Source organism: Cricetulus griseus, chromosome 2 (genome assembly GCF_003668045.3).
Source record: "Cricetulus griseus strain 17A/GY chromosome 2, alternate assembly CriGri-PICRH-1.0, whole genome shotgun sequence".
NCBI classification, from domain to species: Eukaryota; Metazoa; Chordata; class Mammalia; order Rodentia; family Cricetidae; genus Cricetulus; species Cricetulus griseus.
Genome location: NC_048595.1, coordinates 38,448,281 through 38,466,515, shown reverse-complemented (window position 1 = coordinate 38,466,515; position 18,235 = coordinate 38,448,281). Strand labels below are relative to the sequence as shown.

Sequence of the window (18,235 nt, the reverse complement as noted above, 5' to 3'; positions counted from 1 at the left end):
ATATGCCCTAGGTGTGTATAGTCTCTCCTAGATTCTGCTTAAAGGGCCCAGAACTCTTAGGAGTTCCATCTCTGAAACACAAAGTACTGCTCCATAAAAACACCTCTGGAAACAAATTGCTGTCAATTAAATTTTTGTACTTATTTTTTTAAAGATTTTATTTATTATATATACAGCGTTCTGCTTCCATGTATATCTGCACACCAGAAGAGGGCACCAGATCTCATAATGGATGGTTGTGAGCCACCATGTGGTTGCTGGGAATTGAACTTAGGACCTCTGGAAGAGCAGCGGGTGCTCTTAACCTCTGAGCCATCTCTCCAGCCCCTTGTACTTAATTTTATTCCAGAAAAACTGTATATAATCTAAGTTGTGAAGTCATTATGACTATAGGATATGTGATTTCCTAATATGGGTTAACATGGGTTATTTTTTAGCTGGCTAAAGACATATCAATTGTTTAAATGTGGAAATGGATGCAAGTGATTGTTTTTTTTCTCTTATTTGTACACTACATCTGCAAGAAGTTATCTGCCCTTTCCCCACACAGACCCGGGATAATCTAAAGGTTTTATCTGGAATAAACAAAGTTCAGTGGGCTGCATGACATGGGACAGTGACAGCTTATCTGTTGGACAAGCACTTTTCCTTTATCCAAGCTTTAGCCAAGCCCACATTTGCTAGTATACTTAAAGTTCAAGAAGCAAGCATGCTGTGTTCTGATTTCTGCCATGTTCTGTAGAATTTGAGCTGTGAGCTCAGGGAACAGGATGAAAATGTTCAGGATCCAGTGATAGCTTGGTTGCCTCTTGGAAGTTGAAAGTGAGTCGTGAGTCCCTTTTGGTGAAGATACCACACAGTTGACTATATGACTTGGAGGAATTGAGTTGGGTCTGGCTCCAAAGCCTTCTTCCTACGGACTAACTTTCATACTACTGGAAGGTACTATGCAAACTGCCAAGGAGGAAAATATTCAATAGTCTTACCTAGCTGTGACACCTATGAACCCCAGCAATGATCAGCATGGCAAGATATTCCTAAAGATGCAATAGTGGTGCTTATATCTTGGCAGTAACCAACAACTGTCTAATTAGACTTAGGGCCTACTCAGGAGGGAAATCATGGCTTTGTAATGTACACCCAGACAACCACCCATAGCCATAGACTCAGAGAAGAACCCACTACTGTCACTTTCCTACACCAGTACAATCCCTAACTGCATTCTAAATGCTTATCCACATCTGTGTGTTCTCACTCCTCATTAAAGAAACTTCATTTTGTAAAATATAGCAACCATTACAGAAAGCCACAACTAGTCACAATGCAGAGAACAACAGGCTGTGGGGTGCCCAGCCCCAACTGGTACATATACAACAGGACGCGTGTATCTAAGACTCAGGAAACATCGGATGAGGATGCCAAAAGAACAACTAGGATGTCTGCTGCAAGACTGTGTCTTGTAGATATGTCAGGAAAGCTATGCACACAAAATCTCGATGGCTGTTTAAACAAAAACCCAACAATGGCAACACCTGCTGATATGCTAATGTGATAGGGAGAATTTCACAGGTCCCTATGTGTAGATCTATAGACAATTAGAAACTGTTGAGAGAGGGAGATGAGCACTCTAAATGTTTATCCAATCCCAAGAGTTCAGCCCTTTAAAAATACACATAAGTAACACAGAATTGACTCAGCAGCTTGTATTTATATACGTGCACGTGTGTGTGTGTGTGTGTGTGTGTGTGTATGAATAATAATTAAGTGAATTTGATAGAGAGGAGCATGGCAGGGCTGGAGGGAGGGGAGAGGGAGGGAATGATATGATAATATTTAAAAAATTAAAAGTGGTGGCAGGTTCCTGATCTAACATAAAAGTTACTTTACCTGGGAGTCCTTGGTCAAGTCACTCTGCCTCTTGGAATCTTGGCTCTGAAGTGGAGCTCAACTAGACTCCATGCAGCTCTACTCATCACCTATGGCAGTGTATGATATTAGGCAGGATCCTTAACATCTAAGATCCTTACAACAGTAGAAACACCGTCCCTGGAACCCAAAGTCATCACCACAGGGAAAGTTGGCATTGAGTGTAGTTGATTGCTTATTAATCCACCCCCACTGCTGTGCATTGGAAATGTGATTTACGCCTGCTCCATGCCAGGTGGTTTCTTGTGCAGAGGTCCTATCATACTGACATGGCCCCTTTTGTTTCAGCCACACTGAAGCAGCTGCTCTAGCACAGCTATTTTGATAGAGGGACATTCTGACACAGCTGAGAAAACAAACCATTACACTATTGGCTCAAAAAAAATAATCAGTACCCAATAATATGCCAAGGAGACATTTAAAGCCAGCTCTTCTCGTCCTAGCAGGACCTCCCCACCCCATCTTTTCTTCTGGCACAGGGGCTCAGGAGGGAGAGGAGAAGGGTGGGACCAGGGTTCCTGTGGGGTAGTAGGTCGAGGCTGGGACATCGAGGGATTGGTAAGATGAAAGACAGTGACATCAGACATGCAGTGGGTGTGAAAGTCTGTTTCACACAGTACCTGGTAATTTTCAAAATGATTTTACATTTAAATGTAGTCATTTCAAAAACTCTCACACCAAAATAAGCATGTCAAAATGCCCTTCTCTGTCTCAGACAAAGGAAGTGAATGCCAGGAAAAGAGGAGCAAGAAGACAACTTCTGCCTCAAGACTCAGAGTCAGCAAAGGAGAAGGGAGGCAGGTGGAGCAAATGACTATTCTTCTGCCAGGGACTGCTGCAATAGGGATTGGAGTGAAGGGGAATAGTGTTCATTGACTGATAGCATGAGGGTGACATTTCCAGGCTGGAAGTGTTTGGGAGCTCAAGAAATGCATGCTAACAGCCAAGGTTCACTGAGGTTTTTAACATGTGATAAACATGGTTATTTGTAGTGTTTTAGCTCATTTAATACTAAAAATACATATTACAGTGCATATTACAGTCATCTCATTTTACTGAAGGAGAGAATGAGATACCCAGAAGGAGTTTTTCCTCGACAGTATAGCTGGGAAATGATCAACCCACATTGGGTATCAGATATGGCTACACCAAGGGTTTGTTTATATCCCACCTTCAAACATACATCTGCCCCCCTTAGAATTAACCAAGATCTTGGTTCCAGAAGAGAACTCAGGGTATAACACTTACAGGACCTTCTAGGACCTGGTTTCTTTTCTTACCTATCTGCTGGCTGAGTATCCTCCAGTGACTTGCTCTCCCCAACAACTGTAGTTAGTCCTGCCCCTCTCCAGATCATTTGTCTACAATCTGCCAACTTCATATGAATATGGAGTCAACACGTGCCCATGATGGCTGCTGTTTTATATCTGGGTTCACAGCAACTAAAAAGCCAAAATCCCTGTTGTAATAAAGCTAATGTTCTTACAGAACCATGAAAAGTAGGTAGGAGAAGAGAAAGAAGTGTGATTGGGAGGAAGCCAGTAGACCATTGCATGTGGAAAAGAGAAACCTGGTTAGGCACGGATTATTGGAAACAAGCCCCTCCCCACCAAGACTGCCTGGTTAGCCAGAACATCATCTTGGGAATAGACTGCAGGAGGCAGGAGAGTCCCACAAGCTGTTGCAGTGACTTCCACAGTATATGGGGAGGGAACTAAGTGGTGTCTGGGACAGGGGCAACAGAAATATCTCCCCAACAAGCAGAACAGTGCTCTTGACCTGAAAAACCATGGGCACCAGGGACTGGATCATTACCAGTATTCCCACTCCTGTCTATCCCAGACCTTTGCCTTCCTGGCCATTGGCATTCATTCTCTCTGTGTCCACAGTCTGCTCAGCCACCCTGCCCCATGCTGTGTAAAGCATGGGTTGGTTAATTTTCTCAGAACCCAGAACAATTCAGTTTCGCTGGCTCCTCTGAAGATGTTGTGTTGAGAGAAAAAAAATTATTCTCTTTAATAGAAATACTTTTCCTTCATTAAATGAAATCTCCAAAGCCCAGTAGCATTTTCCGTGCTTATATAAAGATGCCAGTGGGGATTTGAGATCGAAAGTAGTATTTTTATACAAGTCAATGGAGATCTCAATAGGACAGAAAGAACACTCTTCACATCTCAATTCCTCCAGCATCAGGCAGGCAGATCTGCTCCAGCAGGGATCATGTTACTTCTTGCCCTACTCTAAACTTCTCCTCAAGCACTTGAACACTCACATATATTGCTTCTCTGCTTGGGGAAATTATATTAATAGTGTCTTTCCAAGGCTGTAAACCATCACCACTTGAATTTTCGTTTGCACTTCCATTCTCATAACTTTTTATAAAAATTCAGGTATTTGTAGAAGCTTGAGTCAGAAGCAGATGCCTGTATATGCTTGCACAAACAGGGTCCAGAAGGATGTCTTTTTTATGTAGCATAGTGGGAGAATGGACTTCTCTCTGTCCAAACATGGATCTCCAAAGATGGATGGGAAGAGTGGAGTCTAATTGCAATGCTGGACTAGGGAGATGACTCAGTGAAGAAAATACATCCTTTACAAGTGTGAGGACTGGCCTTTGATTCTGTAGAAGGCACTTAAAATCTGGAGGGGTGTACCTTATAAGTCTACAACCTCAGAGATTGTCATAAGGGGTTCTCTGAGTGAGCTGGCTAGGTAGACAAGCTTCTGGTTCAGTGAGAGACCCTGCCTCAATATATAAAGTGTAGAGGAATTGAAGAAGAAACCTGCCATCAACCTCTGTCCCCTTACACCCCCACACACAGGCACACATACATATGCATATATATATACATATATATATGTATATATACACAGGCACACACTCCCATATACATGTGAGCATGGATAAATGAATACCACATACATAGACACAGAAAAAAAAAAAACTATTAAGCTAAATCTTGCAACCCGCATTTTCCTGGGAAATGTACTTAGCCTGACGGTGTAGTTCTCAGGAGCCCAGGGAGACTTGGACAATTGTGGGTATAACACACTTGACAATACAACATTGCCCAAAACCTGTTATTTTCATTTTCTTCTCCCTGACTGTTGTTGTCATCAGTTATTCTGGTTCATTATTAACACAGAACACCCCTAGCTCCAGAATTAATGACAATTGTCTTGTATCATGCTGAGAATCTGCCCTCTGACCATTGCTACCGCTTGCTTGGACCTTCAGCCATGTGACTCTTACTTGACAGTTGGAATCAGCTGAATGAAGGCAAAAGGAGGGGGCTACTAGATCTGCATAGAAAGCTAAGGAAACACTTCATAGCTGCCAGGTCCTGGGAGGGGAGAAAACCTTACGGTCGAGTCAGTGGGTAAAAGCATGAGGAAGGTCTGATTTATGTTCTTTGACCAAAGGTTGCTTTGGTCAGTAGGTGACCTCAGGCTCTGGAGTCTGGCCCTTTCCTGACTTTCCAATTAAGGAACAGGGGCCTCTCGTCTCTCTTAGAGGACTGATGGCAGCAGTACCCAGCATCTAGAAGGTGCTTAGTAATGGCATCTACTCCTAAAATCCTAAAAGAATTAATTCCCTCCCTAGTTACAGAGAACCCAAGTAGCTGGCCCATTCTTCCACATTGCTGAGAAAGCAAGAGAAGGCTCTTATTGTGACTAACAGGCAGGCTGAACTCTCGCCTTTCACTGTGGAAAAATCCATTACTGAGAAGTCATTTGTCAAAGCCAACTGTTTAGCTGCTTTAATTTACATATTTATCAAGTTTGATTAGAACACATTGTCTTCTACTTTCATCCTAGCTTTCACCTCCCCTGGCCCTCTTTTCCTGGGGAAACTGTTTTTGTTGCCCTTGTTGCTAAAGGGCACAGAGTGTGATTTAATTGCATTTGCTAATAAGCCTACTACTGTTTCTGACCAGGAATTCCCCCAGCCCTGGGGTGGTGGCTCCCAAAAGCTGAGCACTGGGTGCTAACTGACAACTCAATATACACCAAAAGACAGGGCCAGGTCCATAATTGTCCTACTGTGTCCAGGGTGCTGAGCATGCACATGGTGAAGAAAGCAAAGTCATGGCTGTCTTATCATGGACTGCCTAGTGACTCCTGTCTTTTACCTGGAAGATCAGGCAACTGCATCAAGTGATGTCTGTCAGGCTCCAGCTCTGAACACTTTACAAGGCACTACAAGTTGTGCATAGACCTCTTGGATCATTTTATTTAATTCTTAAAAGGTCCCTGTCACGTCAAGACCATTATTACCCTCATGTTTTGGGTGAGAAAATAAAAGATTTGAGGGTTCAAGGTCATATAAGTACACACAGCCAGACTTTAATTGAGCTGTCCTGCTCGGTTGTACAGGTTCATAATCCCAGAGCTAGGATGAATGTCCTTACCTCGTCTTTAAGCTCCTGAACAGCAGGGACAGTCTCTGATGCCTTTCTATGTTCTCAGGGGCCAACCCAAGGTCTGGCATGTGGTCAGCATCAGAGACTGTATGCTAAATTTAACAGCAAATGTAGGTCCATGGCCCTTGGTATTCCCATCTTTGGGGTCTCAGCTCTGTCCTGATCTCTCGAGATACCTTGGCTAAAAGGCTGTCATAACTCATGCTGTGTGTATTAGCCAGGTCCTAGATCTCCGGAGTACTGGTGGTTGAAAGCTCATAGCTGTGTCTCTCTCTGAAACAAGAACTCAACCTCCACCAAGGTTCTGCCCCTGCCACATTGAGCATCCCTTAGCACAGGACACAGAATTAGCTCTTTTGCCTCCTCACTAGCCTGGGACTCCCAATGCATCACTCAAAGTCACTGCAGAGCCTGTTCAATCAGTGCAGTCTACATATTGTTACTTGTTTGTATATATTCTTGGGGGCTGACCGTTTAGTATTGGATAACCATTTGATATGCTCTCAAGGAGAAAAACTGTTTCTCCTTGAATAGTGTATTCTTTCTTGTAAGGGATTGGTTCTCAACTAGGCCCTATTTTGTACTCACGGAAACATTGAGTGTTCAGTGTTGTCCTGGGATTTTTTTTTTCCATTGCCGCAGGTTGGGGAGAGGAGAGGTTATAGATGTTGCTAACAGCTCAGGTCAGTTCCCCACTGTAGAGTTATCTAGTTAAAGATAGATAACTCATCTGTGTTTACTGAGAAGCCCCATCCTGTGTCTGTCACTCAATGGATAGTACCTGTTATTAAAGGCAAAGCCACATAAAAATGAACATGAAGTCACTTATTTAAGGCTGTCTTGTGACCTAGATATCCCATTTTATACTTGGGAGAGCTAAGGTACATAAGAGGGTCTTTGGGTTTCAAAGCACAGGAAAGCCTAGCTTTCCATTTGACCTTGGAATGATGTCTTGTCCAGTCTCATCCAACTCTTCCTGCCTGCTGGAATCAGTTTCTAGGCAGCATGGCTGTACTACACTCCTGAGTGTCTTAGATCACATGGAGTCCCATGCTTACCCAAATGAATTTACTGGCTTGACACTTCCTCCAAGAAAGCTGGATGCATGCCTCCTACACCTACACCTTCTCATAGAATTATATATAAAATATTCTGCACCTTGAGAGTGTTCTTACTCTGATTCGTTGCTCTTGTTCCATTTTCACTGTCACTAACAGTGATATTTTCACATTACCTTCAGCCTGACATGTTTTGTGCTGATAAATCAGATAAAATACAACATTAACTGGTAACACCAAGGAAGACCTAGCAAGGTCCCCGGTGAACTTGAGTTTCCTTCTCAGAGCAGGTGCATCCAAATTGAATCTTGAAGAGTGAGTAGGAGGAACCCAGACAGATGAGAAGGAGGCTGGCATTCAAGGCAGGGAAGAAAACATGTGCCTAGAGTGGATGTGTGAGAGAGCGTGTCATGCCTGGGAGACTGCTGAGGTCAGAGCCTGTGGGACAGGGTGGACAGGAATGTGGCTATTTTGTGCCAGGCTAATGAAGCTGGGTTGAAAACAACAGAAAGTTGTTGAAGAGTCTTTAATGGAAGTAGCATGCTTCTGTGGGCATTTTAGAAGGTCTAGATTGATGTCAAGGTAGAGGATAGACAGGCAAGGCTTATGCTAGCACACATTAAAATAACAAACACTTATTCTCTCTTGGTTTCTCTGGGTCAGCAATGTAGGAAAATTAAGTGGGTCATTCTTGCTGGGACAGGGAGGGAATGTCTTTCTCCTGAGATTACAGTGATGTTTTAGTCAAGGCTACAGTCATTTGAGACTAAAAGATCCTTCCAAACTCACTTAGACATAAGTTCTTCTTGGCTGTTCTTATGATGTTGTCTTCTCTATGGTCTACTTGAGTGTCTCCATGATGTGACAGCTGTTGTCCCCAGAAGCAAGTGATTTAAAAGTAAGCAAGCATACCCAAGACCACAGTCCTTCTATAGCCCAATCTCAGAAGTATTGTATTATTCCTTTATGGTATTCCATTTTTTTAGGAGCAACTGTCTAAGCCTAGTACATAATGAAACTAATATCAACCTCTTGAAAGTGGAGATTAGCAAAGAATTGATGGTACCTGGGCATGGTGGCACACATCTGCAACCCAGCATTTGGGAGGCTGAGGCAAGAGAAAATGGAGTTGGAGACCTTTGGACTACAAAGGAGCTCCAAGCCAGCTTTGGTCACACTGCAAACTGAAATGGCAACAAATCAATGGTCGTAATAATGAAATCAACCCAAAGACCCTATTTGATATTCAAGAGTCAACCTGACACAGCGGTCAAGAATATAAGTAAGAGATTCATGAACATCTAGGTCTAATACTGGCTTCTACATTTGCAAGTTTAGTAAAGATACTTGATGTTTCCAGATTTCAATTGCCCACCCTACAAGAAAGGGATGGAATAATAAAATAGGAAATAATAAAATAACAAAATAGGAAAATACTCCATTGGGTGACTGTGACAAGTAAATATGATCAGGCATGTAAAATATTTGACACAGAATAGATACCCAATAAATATTACCTAATTTCTGTATCAGAAGTGTGCTATTATACTTCATAAGGTAGCATAGATTTAAAAAAAAACACAGTTTTTTTCCTGAGTTGGTTTTCTGGCTCTGTCACTTAGTCATTAGCTATAAGAACAAGGGTAGGCGATTAAATCTTTTTTGGTTTTGATTTTCTGTAAAATGAAAGTAAATAATAGCTAGTACCTGAACAGGTATTCAATAATTTTTTTTATGAATAAGAGTTTGAGTGTGATATAGGACTGCAGTGACAAGATATACCTCCATTCCCATCTCTCTCTCTCACACACACATGCAACACACGCACGGAGTCAGAATGCTATACAAAGCAAGTGTTTTTGTGCCCTTGAACATGATGGCTCTCCTTTAGTTCTCTGGTTTTGCCCTCTCCTGTGGGTTGTTCTGATCTCATTGTTTGCACTCTGTTCCACCATAGCTTTGTTCAAGCACACATCCTTCTTCATCCCTGCTGCCTCAACCAAGAATATGTTTAATTGTCTTTGCAGGAAAGAGTCTGGGGATTTGGTGACAGGAGGGGGTGGGGACAGCCCCATGTCACACCACCTCCGAGCTGCTACATTACCTTAAATTGATTTTGCAAATGAAAGGCAAAAGCTAAGCAAAGGCGAACCATCCATTTTGCCTAAAGATGATTATAATGCTCTTTTATGGCCTCCTAAATGACAAAGCAATTTGTTACCTGCCTGCACCAACATTTGCTTATATTAGTGCCAGGGAAGCTTGATTTTTATTAGCCCCACGTTATCATTTTATGAAGTCACAGGGGCTCAGTAAAATTAGTGTGCAAATAGAATGCCCGTTTTGCCTTTCCCTGTGGTCAGCAGAAATGTAGAATGCAATTGAGTTGATACTGGGTCAGGGGAGGCATCCATAAAGTTAGCCTTCACCGAGGGCTTGGTAATGTCATTCATCATTTCTGAACTGCTGGGAAACATGAGGTCAGTGTTAGGTACCACTTTTTAAAAGGATTTGGAGGTGGGGGGTTAAAATTTTTTAGGTGAAAAGAAATATAAATACTAAGACAGTAGTTCAATTTCCGCCAGCAATAAAGAATGAAACCAGTCTTTTGTGTACATTGGAGATGGAATTACAGCAGATGTAGGATTGTATAATGTTAGTGGACCCAGAAGGCACACAGGGTAGAGAAAGGAACTCTGACTTGGAGCTAGGGCTGGACTCCTGACTAAGTGACCTTGAATGTATCCGTTCCTTCTGTGGGCATCAGATCTCTCACGTGTAAAGTGGCATGGGTACACCCAGCCTCACAAGAGCAACATGAAGATTTAAATGAAATAGCAGGTGCCTAAACTTATTTGTGAGAAAATATCTATAAAGTGTTTTCATTTATTAATTTAGCGACCAGTTCCTTGGTACCCATTCCAAACAGACTCCTGGGGAAGACATTAGATATTTACCAGTAGACACCATTTTCTCCCTGCAGTAGCTTATATTCCATTCAGGAAATGTATAAGTGTCTAACTCTTCTTTGAGACAATAATGTATTCTCTCCTCTCAAAGGTGCCCAGCTTAGAGCTGTGTACAGAGTAAAGTCTCATGTACATTGTACAATATGTTTCCTGCTGCCTTCCAGGGAACTCAAAGCCCTCTGTGCTTGCTTCTCACCCCCATGTACCAAGCAAGCCACAGCCTTTAGGAAAATGTTTATATTCCTTTATTTGCTGATTTTTTTTTTAGACAGGGTCTCTCTGTATAGTCCTGGATGCCTGGAACTCAATGCATAGATCAGGCTGGATTTGAATTCACAGAGATCCTTGCCTCTGCCTCCTGAGTGCTAGGACTAAAGGTTTGCACCACTACTCCAAGTTTTAGGCTAAAAGAATTAAATTTGCTTTTAATTTTACCTTATTTTTATGTATATGGGTGTTTTGCCTGCATGTATGTCTGTGCACATGTGTGTGCAGTACCTGTAGGCTCCTGAAGAGCACAGGGGCTTCTCTAGAACTGGAATTACAACTAGTTGTGTGCCATCATGTAGGTGCTAGGAGCCAAACCCAGATCCTCTAGAAGAGCACCCAGTGCTCTTAACTCATGATCAATCTCTCTGCCTCAAGAGTTAATATTTTTATCTCTTGTGTCAACATTGGTGTATCTGTTTTGATGATGAACCACATTCAAAACAACCTTTTACCACCATTGTAAGAGAATGCCTGTGATTATTTCTGTGTCTTTTCCCTCCAGATCGTCCTCTTATAATATAGATAGGGCTCATTTAATCCAATTTTTCTCAGTTTTTTCCTAAATTTCCTTCAGGTTGTTGTTCTGTTGTATGCCAATCAACCCTCTCTCTGCCGATGGCTGAGTATCTCTTCCCCATTCATGTTAGGAAGGCTATTCTTGCCTATTGTTATATGAATATATATTACATATAATATCTTTTCATAATGGCTGAATTTTATTATACAGGTTAGATTTCTGTAACAGCAGAATCTGATTCAGGTCCTATTTTCCTATATATCTAATAATTTTTATTATATGCTGGATATTACAAAATACATACATTGCTGAGTGTCTGGATTTTACTATCTCTCCTTCAAAAGAGTTGGGCTTTATATATTAAACAGTTAAGTTTCTTTTCCAAGTTTGATTCTTTTCAATGATTTTAAAGCCTTGTTAGGATCTTTCTGGAGTAATTTAGCCACACTACTAAGATACATCTTATTCTTGCTGTGTGACCAAAAACGACTCATTCTTTGGAGTCCAAAGTTCAAAATTTTCCTTACTACTTCATAAAAGCTAGGAGGCAAAGCAGAGAGAGTTTGTGTATGGGGCCCTAGCCTTCAAAGGTATGTCCTCAAAGATCCAATATTCCTCCACTAGGTTTGGCCTGTTAAAGGTTCTACCATCTTCCAATGGTAACATAGGCCTGAGGACAAGTCTTCAACACACTCAGACCCAAACTATAGCTTAAAGGTTTATCCTACCTATGCACAGAGTTTGTGATCTAACAAAGACTCAAGAGGGCTCCGTACAGATTTTTGGAACTCTTTTTCTCTACTGGAATTCACAGAGCCTTCTCAAACTGCTACCTGCTAATCTTGAATCTCAGGAAGACTTCTATAATGTGCTCAAGATATTGTACCCTGCTTTTCATTATGCAAGGAATCATCAGAGAAAGACAGGGCAACCATGAGGCATTTGTCTCCTTTCCTCGTGGAAATCTGGTCCTACCCCTTGTCTCTTATTCAACATCTAAAAGTAGTAGTTTAGTATATTTTATTTAGTTTTCCAAATCGGGATTTTGCTTTTTGTTTTTATTTTTCACAATGCCAGGAGTCAAACCCAGGGCCTTCCATGCACTAGACCAGGGTTCTACAATTAAGCCACCCTGAAGATCTAGTTTTCTAGCTGTTCAATATAAAAGAAATCTGGTCCCTGTTACTTTATCACCACCAAAACAAAAGCCTGAAATCTAATCTCATCTGATATCACCTATTAACTGTGTGACCTTAAACAATTGCATAACTTCAGTTTCTGCCTCTATAACAGGAGTATGAATGACATGTTGCTCGAATGATTATACATACAGATATATATGTGTGGCACAAAAAGGGGTTAATTAAACAAAATGCTACTTTCACTATTATAAATAGCTGCCTTTTTATTCTGTTGTTTACTGGATGTTTGTTTATTACTATGTGGTATGTAGCCTTGTTTCGTTATCACAACCAAATTAAACAGATATTATTCTCCTAATTCATAGCTAAGAATACTAAAACTCAGAAAGATATACAACTGCCTAAAGGCACAAGTTTGGGATTCAACTTCACTGACGGCTTCCTCAGATGGTTGTAAATATTTCATATTAATATAATATTCTAAGTTACACAAAGAAAAAAGCAATGAAGTATTTTAATATTAAATAGATGGAGACCTGATTAATCAACAATGGCTGGTCCTTAACAGTTCTAACCCAATGATTAAAAAAAAAAAAGATTAAAGTAGAGCATCCATCTAGCCTCTTCCTCAGCTGTCTCCTTCCCACATACCAGTCTCAGCTTGCTTTCCATGGTGACCTTCCTTCCACTTGTTTCTTACAGAAAATCTCCGAGAAGGGGCAGACAAGAAGGTGATATTCATCACAGGACGAGTCCACCCAGGGGAAACACCATCTTCGTTTGTGTGCCAAGGTAAGCACAGGATCTCACGGGTGTCCTCTGCCTGCTGAGGCACTTGTGGTGACCTTTAGGACAGTGCAGACCCGAAATCTTCATCTCACATGGCAATTCGCCTCAGTTCTTCAAAGAGGTTGCAGTTCATACCCACCCAGTTTTGATTCAATAAATGCTTATCACTGAGTGTTGGTGTGAAAAACCAGATGAATGGATGGGTGGATAAGTGAGCAAGAGGGGCTTAGGGAAATTCTTTTATTGTTCTATATCAAGGATGACCAGGGGGTCAACTATATTGTCCAGCTTTATTTGTCCTGAGCAGTTGACAACAGCAGGAAATCTGACCCAAGCTAGATATGTTTGTGGGTAGTAGGGTTATGGATTGGAAATATTGTCTATTCACTCACTTAATTCAATCATTTACTTAACAACTTTTAAAATACCTACTGTGAGCAAGGAAGTGCCCTTGGCCTCAGACAGACAACAGTAAGATGATATCTCTGCTTTAGTGTATTTCTTTATTTAGTGGAATTTAGTGTAATTGCATTTCAATTTATCGTCAAATACTTCATCTGTATACAGGAACTAATTAGCCATCATCACGAACATAGATCTATTCAATAAGTAAGATGTAACTAACACAGTGCATGTCCAGGTACCCAGCAATTTAAGAAGCAGCCAGTTACTCGTGCCTTTCCAATTCTTTGTCCCGTCCTTCCTCCCACAGATCATGACCTTGACTTTTGCCCTTTTGTCATCTTCATCTTTAAGTTTAACTATATTTGTAGATACCTTTAAACAATGTATGTTGTAGTTTTTCCTGTTCTTGAACTTTGTACAAATGTCATCATTCTATATTCACCAAGGCTTGCTTTCCACTTGGTCTCCACATGGGTGAGTAGTGCCCCAGTTTGCATGCTTTTCCTCGATGTATTATATTCCATGTCTGTCTGTAGTTCTATTTACTTATTTATTGTCCTAATGATGGATAGATACTTAAGTTGTTTACAATATTTATTTCTTGAAAACAATGCTATTTCAAACATTCTTACACTGTAATGTGTATGTGACGTGTGTGCACATGTAAATTATTCCTAGGGTGAATAACATGGAGATACAATTGATGGTCATAGGCTGTGTGCATCCTCAGCTTTATTAGTCCCCCCCCAATTTTTTTCTTAGAAATATTCAGCTTTACAGCACCATCCGCCAGCCACATGTGACTTCTTACTGTTTCACATTCTTGTCAGTATTTTATTCTTTTCCTCAAAGTACTAGGGATTCAACCCAGGACCTCACACATGCTAAACAAACCCTACCACTGAGTTACAACTGTAGTGCTTAAAAAAAAAAAAACTTTTAGTTTGAGACAGGGCCTCTTTAAGTTGCCCGAATTGACCTTGAACTCACTTTGTAGCACAGTCAGGCCTCAAACTTGATGTCCTTTAGGCTAAGCCTATGGAGTAGCTGTGATGTGCTACTCCATGTGCACACCATGCCCAGCTTCATTTTTACCTATCATGTAAAATAGAATGATATTGTATATGTACAAAATACTATTCAAGGAATTCATATATTTTAATTGTAGTTTGTTTTAAGTATATTAATTTTCTATGTCACAGAGACTAATGCTAGCTATGTATTGACATATGAGAAAACTGAAATTTGGAGAACTCAAGATGACCATGTGGTCATAGGGATTGCAGAAAGCTTCTGAAGGTTACACAGCTCCAAGGACAAGTATAAGGAGACTGGGAATCAGACAATGCTGTGGTCAAATGTCTGCTAGACCACCTCCTTGCAGCATCACATCAAATCCCTCGAATGTAAAATGAAGCTAACAGAACTATCCAGGAAGGCATTAGGAAGCTGTCAGGAGATAAATGTAAACACAACACCTAGTCCTATGCCTAGCACATACCAGGCTCTTGACAGATGTCACCTTCGTCCCCATGGGAACCCCAGGGGATGAAGTAGTAATCTACCTTACAGACTCTCAAGCACTGTGCATATAAATATGGGTTTCATTCTCCTGCTGCATATAAATACGGATCCCTTTCTTCCCATGCTGTTTAGGCACGATTGCCTCCCTCTGTTTTTCAGCTGATGAGGCTGAGTGCACGGAGAGGATGTGACTGGCAGAGCCCAGCAGCTTCTCAGCTGCATGGCTAGGCCCTAGTCACTGCAGCTGACTCCTTCACCTCTCACTTCTGCCCCACGCCCCCAGCACTGTCCTTGCAATAACCTTTCCCAGGCTCTCCCAGGTCTGCCTGCCCCTTTCTCGAAGCCATCTGTCAGTTACTAAACTTGGCAGCAGTTCTGTTCCCCCAGCTGATTGAGTGTAACCGACTTTGCCCTTGTTTGTAAAAAAGTCGGTAAGTCTTGCCATCTAGATCTTCATCTCTAGGAAGCCAAACCCCCTGTGCCCACCATGTCTGTAAGCAGTATAGGGGGCTACCATCTCATTTTACAGATGAGGATCCTGAACAATGATCTTGGATGGTGCTGACTTGATGCACTCAGTGTTGTCCTAGAGGCTTTCAGATACACATTTGCTCCTTGGTAGAATTCGTGAAAGTAGAAAGCTCACTACTTTCTCAAAGTAAGCTCCAGCCTCATGGTATGGCATCCACAGCCCACCATGGTCTAGTCCTTGTCAAGCTCTTTGATCTCATCCATATTACAACTCGGCCCCACACAGATTAATCTCAGAGGGGAAATCTGCTCCCTCTGCCTTGGAGGTCACTTGACACTTTGCAAACACTTCCTGTCTTCTCAGGTTTATTTTAATGCTCCACCATGGACCTCCATAACCCACTCCCTCCAGTCCTCTGCTTTTAGCTTACATTAAAGATGTCAAACTTAGCATCATCAATAAAGCACTCTTACTACCCTGATTTGTTATGTGATCTATGTACATGTGTCCTTCCCATTCACGCACGATCTATTTAAGGTTTAGGACTGGCTGTCCAATGGACACTTTCCACATCTGTAAAACAGGATTATGTTGTTCATTATCTGGGTCTGTTGTGAGGAACAAAGGCTGTGTTGGCTGTGGGTTGCTAAAACTGAATTTGGAAAGAGAAGGCTCAAGGTCACACTGTAGCACGGATAATAAAAGACCCAGAGACTGATATTGGTGTTCAAGCTTCAAGCTGAAGATCAGAAAAGCAAAGCAGCCAAGCCACTAGCTCTTACCTCTACCTCAGGTTGAAAGGTCTGATCCTGTCTCTATGAGCTTTCACCAAGCCTCAGACTGCTGCCTCTCCTCAGCATGGCTGGAGAACATATCTCCACATGAGACCCTTTGCTTTTTATACCTCCCTAGTGCTGGGATTAAAGGCATGTGATCCCAAGTGCTGAGACGATCTTTGTGTGAGCTGTTTCTTTTTAGGATCAATTTAGTGTATCTCAGTGTGGCCTTGAACTAACAGAGATCTGTCTATCACTACCTCCAAAGTGGTGGGATTAAAAGTGTGTGCCACCACAGCCTTGTCTCTATAACTAACCAGTGTGTCTGGCTTTGCTTTCTGTACCCTCAGGCAAGCTTTAATAAATGATGAATAATATATCACCATATCACACAGCCTGTGAGTAGTAGTAGAGGGGATTTGAGCTTGGGTCTAGCCAGATCCCCAGCCTGATCCCCTGTTCCACTGCTGGCTGAGAAATGCTAGAAGGTCAAGTTTTGTACCTGGCACAACACTGGGTTTCAACCACCTCACTTGCTGTGCACTTTCCAGGTAGGGCTGTGGAGGCTCTGAGAAAGTAAGGTGGCTTACTGAAAATGGAATGAATTCACCTCCTGGGTTGGCTCTGCATCTTTCCTTGCCTCAGCATCTGTCCCTTGAGACACACAGCAATTCATCTTTCTTTGAGGCAGCACAAGGCAGGCACTATTACTCACACTTTTCTGCCTACTTTGGGTTTGTATTCCATGGGGACATCATGAGTCAAGCCCCGTAGGGCAGAGATAAAGGGTTCTTTCCAGTAGTCAGAGCCTAAGGCTTGGTCCCTTTTCCCAGTTCACCTGGCTCCAGGGAAGTACAGGTCTGAGGCCTGGAGGATAGTGACTGAGAGCCTCTGTTCTTCTCCATTCACTGGCTCAGTGACCTTGAGCGGGAAGCAGGCCTGGAAAACCTGGTTGTCTCCATCTGGCCAGGACCATAGTTCTCACTGTCGAGCTGCTAGTGCACCTGCTTCTGGGAGTACAGCAGAGTTCTGTCATCACAGGTATCTGGAAGGGGTGGTGTTAGGGATGGCAGGGTTTAGATTTTCTGAAGACCGCTTGGTTGTAGAAGACTCTAGGCCACTCTTCCATCATCCCGCTTCCCTTGTGGCTCCTGTGAGACCACAGAATCCTTATTCTCTGGTTAGAACAATTGGAGAGAACAGAGGAGCTCCCATGCTGTTCTGTGACAGGGTGTGCAACAACATAGTCTCCTATTAGACAGAGAGATTGGATCCCAGCACCTCCACTCATTACACTATGACCTTGGGAGTGTCACAGAACCTCCCTGCCCCTCAGTTCCTTTATCTCAAAGGGGAACAGTAGAATTCTGCTCCTGGGGTCATTATAAAGATTGAAGAAGCTAACAGCCACAGCCATGACCAGCGGTGTCTAGAACATAGTGATGAGGAAATCCCAGCAGTGGTGAGGCGGCAAGAGGCACTAACGGGCCACTTTGTAGGCCCCAAACTCTCAGTGAAGCATTTCCTGCCTTGTTTCTCCGCCCTCAGTGGCTCAGGCGCTCTGTGACCTGCTCTGCCTTGCTGCCTTGGGGAAGCCCTAAACTGGGTCATCCTCACCTCGAGTCTCCACAGCAAGTTGGAAACTTGACCAGAATCAGACCTAGATCTTGGTCTCTGACCTCTGGGCAAGGGAGTGCCTCTCTGAAACTCCCAAGGCTGTGGGTACTCAGCTCAAAAAGAAATCTCCATCTGAGGCACACTCTGTCCTCTTCAGACCCTCTTGTTGATTTAATGAGCCCAGTTTTATGGAATGCTTCTGTCGGAAAGGCGTGCCTCACTCTGGGGGGCATCAGGCGTGAGTCCTAATACTTCTGCCTGCTAGTTTGGGTGACTTCAGCAAGGCTTCGGCTCTCTGAGCCTCTGTATCCTTACCTCAAAAATGGTGTAATAATATCCCCTCAGT

General features: G+C 42.4%; 1 protein-coding gene across 1 annotated transcript in view; it reads left to right on the top strand.

The window, feature by feature from the left end:
• Window positions 1-18,235, top strand: part of Agbl4 (ATP/GTP binding protein like 4) — a 1,036,629-nt gene that overhangs the window by 901,207 nt on the left and 117,187 nt on the right. Inside the window, exon 8 of the mRNA XM_035438666.1 lies at window positions 13,009-13,098. Coding sequence (XP_035294557.1) covers window positions 13,009-13,098 — 90 coding nt within the window. The remainder of the gene's footprint in view (window positions 1-13,008; window positions 13,099-18,235) is intronic.